We start from the raw sequence: 10,063 nt of genomic DNA, 5'->3' as shown, positions 1-10,063 counted from the left end.
ACATCTCGCGTCAAAAAACACACACACACAACACATCGCCATCCAATCCAACTGTAGCGTATCTTAACGGTGTCTGTTTTTTTTCTGCCCCCCGCAAAAAAAACTGTAGCATATTTTGACTGTATCTGTTTTTTTTTCTCCTAGAAGTACATGCCTGGTTTTCCCCTAGAACATAATACTATAGTACTACATGTTTATGCACCGTTGATATCGGTTGAAGTTTGCTTACCACTGCACGCTTTCCGTGCCGTATAATATAGTCGCCTACGAAAACGCCTTATATTTTGATAAGAAGGCGGTAGTATATGCCTAGTGCAATCTGTAATGCAATTTCGACCGTACGACGCGGGCTGGTGGACCTCGTGTCCGAATATAATTTCCAGAGACGACTACCCCAACTTGCAACGGCTTCCTTCTCTCTCAAAAAAAAAAAAAAAACCTGCAACAGCTTCCAGCACGTCTCCCAACGGCTGTATATATATGGTATGCTATGTATCTTTCCGATCTCTCTGTCTCCGTCTATTCCAGCATCGTGTCAGCAGCTACCTTTCTCCCATCCATCCTCAGCTATTCCTCCTTCGCTCTCGTGTCGTACAGCCGTCGTCGGAGGCGATGAAGTTCCTGGTGGAGTCGGGCGGCGCGGAGGGGAATGCCGGGCCGTCGTACCGGAACGTGCTGGCCAAGGACACCGGCCTGCTGCAGTCCCCGCCCGGCGTCGACTGCCTCTGGGACCTCTTCCGGTGAGCTAGTAACCTCTCCCATCCTCCCATCCCACCTCGCCGGACGTATTGCCGGCGATCACCGTGGCAACATACGCTTGAAAAAAAATTCCATGTCGATCGAGCTGCACATGCTCAAACCCGCTCTGTTTCTGAAGCTTCATCGATCGATCTAACATGTCTTTTGCGAGCGATCTTGCAGCGCTTCCGTGGAGAAGTACCCCAGCAACCCGATGCTCGGTCACCGGCCAGTTGTCGACGGCAAGGTACTTACTTGAATCTCAGTTCAATTAGCCAACCGTGTTAACTTCCTCTGCCAGCTTGAATCAATGGAGCTAGCAGCTGAATCAAAATATCATGCAGGCCGGCGACTATGCCTGGATGACTTACAGGGAGGTCTGCGACGTCGTGATCAAGCTCGCGGCCTCCATGAGCAATTCCGGAGTCAAACAGGTGCGTGCGTGCGTACACACAGCTTGATTGTGACCGTGATGATGTAGACCAGCTATCACAATGTGAAGCCACACCTATCAAGGTCAACTGTTCATGAATCGATCCAACATGGGGATAGAAAATTCCAAGCCCTGCGCTTGATCCTAATCCTCCGGAATTATATAATTAAGTGGTAGCAGCAGCTAGTAATAATTACGCGTACGCCAGGCTACCTATTAGTATATCATTAGCAATACAGTTCGTTAGTGGAGGACTGGAGGTACAATATGACCATATCGCGTGCATAGCTTGTTCGTATAATCGGTTAACTAGCTGGAGCCCGGGGGCGCCACGATCTCCACAGCTGAGTTGAACAAGCTGTTGAGGAATTCGTCAGTTAAGTGATACACTGATTAATAATCCGTACCGGACATGCTGCTCACCACCAATATAGTTCAGGTTGAGAATACTTGGTCAATAGTCACATGATGAGGAGAACGGACGTTTGGCTCTCATCCTCCATGGAGGCCTTTAAAAAAAATCAAAAGTCAAACTTTTCGGTTTCAAAAAAATCTGAAAAGTAGTGTGCAAGTAAATAAGGATGTTATGTGTATGTATGTAAAATTTCAGGATGAAATACGTTGAAATGCGATCTGTACAAAAAAAGACAATGGTTTGGGAGGATGAATAGTATCATGTGTTAAAAAGCCTCAGATTTGTCTTTTTTTTTTTTGCACAGCTCTCATTTCAACGTATTTTGCCCTGAAAATTTACACACATGTGTGTTATGCCTTCATGTATATATGTATTTCTGCAAGTGTTTCAATTATATAAAGGTGACGGGGTGCATCATCAGCCAATAACTGGCTAGTGTTAGCACCTTTGACTTTATCAAGAGGATACTGAAAAAGGCTTTCGCCCATGCTTATCCCTTCCAGGATCCGGTATAAGCTTAAATTACAGCCAGATATATATACTAGTAGTACAAAATACAACCACTGTCACACGGATATGGCTTGTCTGGATTCGAAGAAAGTCTATCCTTGAAGTTTTCTCTTCCATGGAATAGTCTAGTCTTCACTAGAACCATCTCAAGTCTGACCAGCTCATACGCTAGCTGCAGGGAAGAGTTGACCAGTTCGATCGTGCTTCCCGTGTAGATGCTGCATCTCCCATCCCGATCCTCTTGATTATCATATTCGTTTTCCATTAACGCAAATTAAATTAATTTCTGTTCGACTAAAACAACTCTCGTGTTGTCTGAATGTTAGTGCCAAGTAAAGAAATATAAAAGCGTTTATATCCTCATGAGAAAGTGTAAATAAAGTGATGTGTATGCTAATTTCAGGGTGAACGCGCTGGCATCTACGGTGCAAATTGTCCGGAATGGATCATCAGCATGGAGGTAAATCATTACGTGATCATCCCTCATCTAAACAATGTTTATACCCATTATATTATTTTGTAGGGAAAAACATTGCCAACTTTCAGATGAATGTTACATATACATATATTTTTGTCTGGTTTTGCAACTGATTCCACCATGTACTGCAGGCTTGCAATGCCCTCGGAGTTTGTTGCGTGCCGCTCTACGACACTCTTGGTATGTAGTATGCCAAATCTAACAAAAACCCTATAAAGATACTCCCTCCGTTTTGAACTAAAACCACGACAAGAATTATTGAACGGGGGGAGTATATAGTTGTTACTAAAAGGGCTAGATTGTTTGTCGAGAATAAAAATGTATTAGTAAGTACACCCTCTGTTTTCTTTTTTCCTTTGCATATTAGGTTTTTCTCAAGTGAAACTTTGTGAAATTTGATTAAACTAATATTAAAGATTATCAACATCTACAATACCAAATAAATACAATATGAAATATATTTAATGATGGATCTAATTATATTTATTTGATATTGTGAATGTTTGTATATTTTCTATAGACTTGGTCGAACTTTAAAAAATTTGACTGAAGACAAACCTAATATGTGAAGTAAAAGAAATGGAGGGAGCATCTCGTATTCTCTTTTCTCCAACCCATGTAGAATGCAAATCTACTAGGAATTGGATATTTTTCGACTTGGGCTCGGAATTACCCTCTAGCCAACAACAAAAAAAACATCACAACATGCAATCTCCGTCTCAGTCCGATGATCCAAACATACTTCGACTCAAAGTCGAACCTAGTCCATCTAAAATCCTAACTGGCCTATGATAAAGCCCATCTAATGTACCAGCCCTATACAAATCCCTACACCTCAGGACTATAAGTCACGAAACCATAGTCATTGCGCTGCCCAAAGTGATTACTTAAAAGTGAGGCTCGCACGCGTCATGGGACAACAGAAGCAACCTCGTCAAATTTCACAGTCTGACATGAGAAAACCTAGTATGCAGAGGAAAAGGAAACAAAGGGAACACTTGCTAATTTATTTTATTCTTGGCAAAAACAATTGCCTAGTCCCGTTATTAACGACCATATGCCTCGAGCTTTCGAGAAGTTGCATGTTACACATACTTGACAAAAGAAAGAAAGATAGAAAAGTGAATGCTATACTAATCTGCGTGACTAGCAAAGACGTAAGTTTAATCAAGATTGGATCTGACTAATACTCTCATTTTTTTTCTAGGTGCTAATGCAGTGGAATTCATCACCTGCCATGCCGAACTCCTGATTGCTTTCGTGGAAGAGAAGAAGATTGGGGAGGTAACAATGTGGCCACTTAGTCCTCAATTTCATCACTCCATTAATAAGTTTCAAACAGAGAATATCACTACCACACTATGTCAAAAAATTTATTCCCCTAAAAAGAATGTGTCAAATTTATTTTTATTCCTCTTAAACACGCATTACTGGCCCGCAATGAATATCAAACCCGAGAAGTTTTACACAAATGAACCTGGTTTGAAAATTGATACCAAACTGTGTTAATTTTATGGTCTTGGAGAGAGGGGGAATGGAATGAATTTTACACGGGCTGATCAATCAAGCACATCTCTCCCAGTTACAACAACATCCAGTATGACCCTTTCGGCCCGTCTCGTGGCCTTACTTCGGCCCGGCCCGGCCCAGTAAAGTCAACGCCCCTCGGCCGTGCAGGACGGACAGTGAACACAGAACACCGGTGCATCTGCGCCGCACGCGCGACGCCGCCAGGCCTTCCCCGGCGAATCACCGCTCGAGATTTGCAGAGGGAAGCGCCGCCCAGTCCGAATGGCATCACGGCGGTCCGTTCCGCGAGAGAGGCGAGTGCGATGGGTTCGCTGCAGGCGATTCCCGGGTTTCCCCCGCCGCGGCCAACTGCGACGGCCGGGTCAACTCCGCAGGATCTAGGTTGGGCTAGTTCTTATTTAGATGGCTAGTTCTCACTTCTGGAAGCAATTTTCTCAATTATGTTTATCCTGACAGATCAGGACATGTGTTAGCAAGAGATTATCATGTACTGTTTGCTTGAGACTTTATAATCCCTAATCCCCTGATTGCTGATGCTTTCAACTGTGGCAGCTGTTGAAAACCTGTCATGCCACTTCAAAGTATTTGAAAAGTAAGTTGTTGCAATAATAAGCGGTATAGATCAATTAGATGGTTCGTCACTGTGGGACTTACATTGGTTCTATTGTTAACTCATTTTCAGCAATCGTCAGCTTCGGAGGAGTCACAAACGATCAGAAAGAGGAAGCTAAGAACCATGGGCTGTCCATTTTCTCATGGGAGGAATTCCTGATCACGGTAAGATTTGGTGTTCAGCTAGCTTCTTTTAGGTGTTTTGGTAGAAGTTATGGAAAGAAGTGCTTCACAACAATCTTTCTTTTAAGAAAAGAAATATGCAATGCAAATTATCCTTTTGGCCTTATTTTGATACTTTAGCTTCCCGTTGTGTGGCCTAATAAGATCTTTAACATCCCCTGCAAAACCCTGATGTTAGCTTTACCTATATCATATTAAATGTGACATATTAGCTACTTATATGTCTTACATGATTGTTATAATAGTATATATTGCACAACCAATAAGGTAAATTTTGTGAATAATCTTGCTTCCTTGTTATTGAAATAGTTCAGACTGTCCTGTATTCTAGTTGAAAATACTGAACTGTAGTTCATTTCATTCATAATGTAAGGTTTCCAAGTTACTCCTGTATGACGTGTTATTGAACCATTATAATAAACTTACTCATAAACTTGTGTGCCTGACATGTTTATAGGGTGGAGGTGAACCTGTTGATCTTCCTGAAAAGAAGAAATCCGACATCTGCACGATCATGTACACAAGTGGAACAACAGGAGACCCTAAAGGTGTTATGATATCAAATGAAAGCCTTCTTATTAACCTGGCTGGTGCTGATTCTGTAGTGCAATCTATTGGTGAAGCTGTAAGTATATAATCCCAACACATTTCATAACGAAATAATCATTGCACATGCTTCATTGGATCACACAAGTAATGCTTCTTACTTTCCACTTTGTGGTTGCAGTTTGATCAAGACGATGTTTATTTGTCATATCTTCCACTAGCTCATGTCTTCGATAGGATGTTTGAGGAAGTGTTTATATCTCATGGATCGAGAATCGGATTTTGGCGTGGGGTATGCTTTCTGAATACTCTATTTACCTAGGTAGTCAATGGGTTCATACTGAAATTAGTGTCATGCATCTGTAGGATGTCAAGTTGTTGGTTGATGATATTGCAGCACTAAGACCAACAGTATTTTGTGCTGTTCCACGTGTACTCGACAGAATATATTCAGGTAAACTCCAGATGTTAGCTGTTAACATAGTTAGATATTTATACAAAATCCATTATTGTGTCATTTGGATAAAGCACTTTTCTTCGATTGCATAACTTGTTACAAAAGTAATAACTGCACAAGTTTCTGTAAACTCTGGCTTTCTTCTATTAGTGACGTGAACATGTTCAGATATTATTTTATATTTGTAACATTACCTCCAAATGCATTAATAAAAGTTATTTCTGTGGTTAAATTATTATAGATTTCAAAATATCTTAATTATTCACCAATGAGGAAATGCCTTAGCTTTCAGTTGATCTAGTTGTTGAAACCATACTTAAAAGTTTTGGTGGAAAAATCCGATAAGTCTGCAAAAGGAAATAACGGAGACTATCAAACTTCATGGAGATGGATGACATGGAACAAACGGCTTCAATGGAAGATTACATGTAATGTACTAATGTCTATTTTTACTTTGCCTAATATTCGATGCATTATTATTTTTATTTAGGTCTTACAACCAAGATTTCTGCTGGTGGTATATTAAAGAAAACCTTATTCAATCTTGGTTACAAGATGTAAGTTTGCACATGATTATAACCGAGAACCCTTTTTTTAAGTGCACATGTCACTTTATTTTTATAGCTACATCTTTTATTGAATCATCAGGAAACTAGACAGCATGAAGAAAGGAATTAAACATGAGAAGGCATCTCCATTCTTTGACAAGTTAGTTTTCAGCAAGGTACAGCTAGACATTCAAGAGCAACCAACCTTATACTTCATCAGATAGAATTAAAAATGTCAATGTAACTTTATGTCTATATACTATGTCCTAACGTAGTGCTTATCTTTAAGGTGAAAGAAAGGCTGGGTGGAAAAATCCGTATTATCGTCTCTGGTGGCGCTCCTCTTGCTGTGGCGGTTGAAGAATTTTTGAGGGTTGTGACATGTGCACATGTTGTTCAAGGCTATGGTATGCACCAGTTTAAGTTCCTTTATTATTACGTAGACAAACCCTGCAGATGAATTGCACATATTATTAGATGACAGAAGCACTTCCTAATAAAGCTTTGCATAATTCCAATTTTTTCAATTTTAGGACTCACCGAAACCTGTGCGGGATCTTTTGCTGCCATACCAAATGAATTCTCCATGGCTGGGACTGTTGGCCCACCAGTTCCACATATAGACGTTCGCCTTGAGTCAGTTTCGGAGATGGGTTATGATGCTCTGGCTAGCATTCCTCGTGGTGAGGTATGCGTAAAGGGAAGTGTTCTGTTCTCTGGATACTACAAAAGAGAGGACCTAACACAGGAAGTCCTGACTGATGGATGGTTTCACACAGGTTAGCTATATCCCTAACTTCAACTGGAGGCAATGGATATCATAAGTTATTATATTTTAGATGATGACTGTGAGTTGAATAATGATACAGGGGATGTTGGTGAGTGGCAACCAAACGGAGCCTTGAAAATCATTGACAGAAAGAAAAATATATTCAAGCTTTCACAGGGAGAATATGTTGCAGTGGAAAATCTAGAGAATATCTACGGTGTTCTTCCAGAGATTGATTCGGTAAATATCTAGTCAATTATTCACTTTGCAAGTAACTGTCGCGATTTCTGTCTTCACCGTGTTTGGTCCTACTTTTCTGCCATATGCTTGGTGAAAGAATTGTGTAGGGCACATGATTTTGAAGGTAGGTAATTAAAGTGTTAGTTTGAAGTTGAAGGCAAGTTGGTAGTTGGTACAGTGTGATGACTGCTGATGCCATAACATGTTTCTTAATTTCTTCAGTAATATAAATTTTTACCATAGTAGCACCGCAACAGCCATTAGTTATGGGTATATAATCCAAACATGCATCAATGTTAATCCCTGAAAACAGCGGCTTCTCAAAATTATATTGTGTCGGTGCTTTCTCTTGTCGTTTCGCTTGCGATAATTTGAGAGACTACACAGGGCACATATGTCAAAACAAAGGGCATACATGCAAGACATAGATAATGTTTTTGGTCTATTTTCTGCATCCAATTCATCCTCCATTTGTCTCAGTTTTCTTCATGTTTCTGCCGATCAATTTCAGATATGGGTGTACGGGAACAGCTTTGAATCTTTCCTTATCGCTGTGATAAACCCCAACCAACAAGCGCTTGAGAACTGGGCTGGGCAGAACGGGGTCACTGGAAGCTTGGCGGAACTATGCGAGAACGCGAAGACAAAAGAGCATTTTATAGCAGAACTCGCAAAGGCTGCAAAGGAGAAGAAGGTAAGGCGCCCTGTCTTAGCCATCTGCAGCTCGACGACCACCACCGTTTTTTCCGGCTAGTATTTACATGTTTGCTGGTGTTTTCCCCTTCGCCAGCTAAAAGGCTTTGAGTTCGTAAGGGCCGTCCATCTTGACGCGGTGCCGTTCGACATGGAGCGCGACCTCATCACCCCGACGTACAAGAAGAAACGGCCGCAGATGCTCAAGTACTACCAGGTCAGACCTCATAATCAAACACACACTTTTCCCCAATTCCGGCTTATCATGCCGTTCTTTTTTCCAAAGTTCTACAGTTCGCGCACGCAAGACTAAAAACCTCGATCCCTTAGCTGAATCATCATGTTTTGTGTTAATGTTCAGGGAGCCATCGACGCGCTCTACAAGAGCTCGAAGTAAGAGTGCGGGCACTCTGCACAGCAGCGAAACTGTTTCTAAATCCTCGACGCTTCCATCGAATCCTCATGTGTGCGCGCGTGTGTATGTAAATTAATTAACACACAAGACTTTGTTGTCAATGGTTGCTTACGTTTTTCACACAATGATGATATTCCCTCCGGGTTAATTAATGCAAGGCTTGTTGCTGAAGGCTGCCTACGTTTTTCACACAACCGAGATATATTCCCCCCCTCTGAATCCTATTCGGTGTTCTGCCTGCACCCCTCCTCTGATTGGTTGGCTTGGCAAACTGTTCGTTGTGCGGCCTTCTTCTCCGGTCAGCTGCCCGGCGTCAGCGCAGGCCCGGACGCCGGCGTCACTCTCCCGCATTCTTAAATTCCCTGCCCTATACGCGGAGACAGGCTTGAAGATTCTCGGTCAGTTCTTCCGAATCTTCTCTTCTGTCTTTGTTGACCTGCATCCCACCAATATCATCACCACCACTGTCCAGCTCCCCCCTCTATTTTTGGCACCATTAAACTAAAAATCGGAGGGTTGAATCAATGGTCAGCAGTCAAACGCTGTGCTATGGTTTTGAACATTCTGAGCTCCACTGATGAAGGAACTTTCCAAAAAGCAGTCCAAATGCTGCTACCAAGTGAGTGAATGCCAACGCGAAAGGGGGAGGCATCGGCTATATGGCACGGAGCATGTCACCGTCGCAAGCGAGACTGGGCGTCTGGGCGTGCGTACTGCCGCTGAAATTCCGTTCTACTGTATCGCTGAGCTTTCAGTCCGTCAGGGAGGAGCATATACGTTTCTTCCCTTTTGGTGCCATATGCATTGCCGTGCTGTTTTCTGAGGCGCAACAAGTGTCCGGGCGGAATTCGTGTCGTTCTCATGGTTTTGAGGTTCCCCTGTTCTCCTTGCGGCGACGATTCCCCGGCTATTTCTGAGAAAATCCATGGGTAAAAATGAAAAATAAAATAAACGCATGATGACAAAAGGACGCTGTTCACATCTGGATTTGTCTTTTATTTTTCCTCCGTGTGTGTTTCGAATTTGGACCTGAAAAAAAGTTGAACATTTTTAGAATTTTTAAATTTTAAGTTTTGTGCAGCGGCATCATCTCAACCATGGTACGTATCGCCTGATATTTTCCATGAGTATTTCAAATTTGGATATAAACTTTCGGAATAATTGTGAGCATTCACCATTTTTTGCAAGTTCTAAAATCCATAAATTTGAATTTTGTGCAATGGTATCATCCAAACCGTCGTATCACTTTATATTTCCCCTAGAACTAGCCATCACACTTCATTTTGCTTCTTAACTATCGGTATGCTACTTTTAAGGAAGGCTCCCCTGGCCGTCCAGCGGAGAAATGTCATTTTCATGGTTTCCCCTGCTCCCCTTGCGACGATGATTCCCGGGCTATTTCTGAGCAAATTCATATTTAAGAAGAGAAAAAAAACACGCAACGACAAATTTCGGTTTAGAGTAGCGGATATATCCGCCTTACCAACTAACTAGCA

The 10,063-nt window shown here is 41.9% G+C and overlaps 1 protein-coding gene across 1 annotated transcript; it reads left to right on the top strand.

The window, feature by feature from the left end:
* The first annotated feature begins 511 nt into the window (after positions 1–511).
* On the top strand, positions 512–8,738 carry LOC109772725 (long chain acyl-CoA synthetase 4). The gene is made up of 19 exons (XM_020331423.4): positions 512–740; positions 922–985; positions 1,083–1,172; positions 2,500–2,556; positions 2,706–2,754; positions 3,782–3,858; positions 4,657–4,696; positions 4,787–4,881; positions 5,357–5,524; positions 5,627–5,737; positions 5,812–5,899; positions 6,393–6,459; positions 6,551–6,626; positions 6,740–6,857; positions 6,984–7,229; positions 7,320–7,459; positions 7,971–8,153; positions 8,250–8,369; positions 8,514–8,738. The coding sequence occupies exons 1-19, from the start codon at positions 613–615 to the stop codon at positions 8,547–8,549; spliced, it is 1,953 nt and encodes a 650-aa protein (XP_020187012.1). The 5' UTR covers positions 512–612; the 3' UTR covers positions 8,550–8,738.
* Positions 8,739–10,063: the final 1,325 nt, after the last annotated feature.

The sequence above is a fragment of the Aegilops tauschii genome, chromosome 7, assembly GCF_002575655.3.
Source record: "Aegilops tauschii subsp. strangulata cultivar AL8/78 chromosome 7, Aet v6.0, whole genome shotgun sequence".
Lineage (NCBI taxonomy): Eukaryota > Viridiplantae > Streptophyta > Magnoliopsida > Poales > Poaceae > Aegilops > Aegilops tauschii.
The sequence above is the reverse complement of the archived record's forward strand: the minus strand, read 5'-3'. Positions and strand labels throughout refer to the sequence as shown.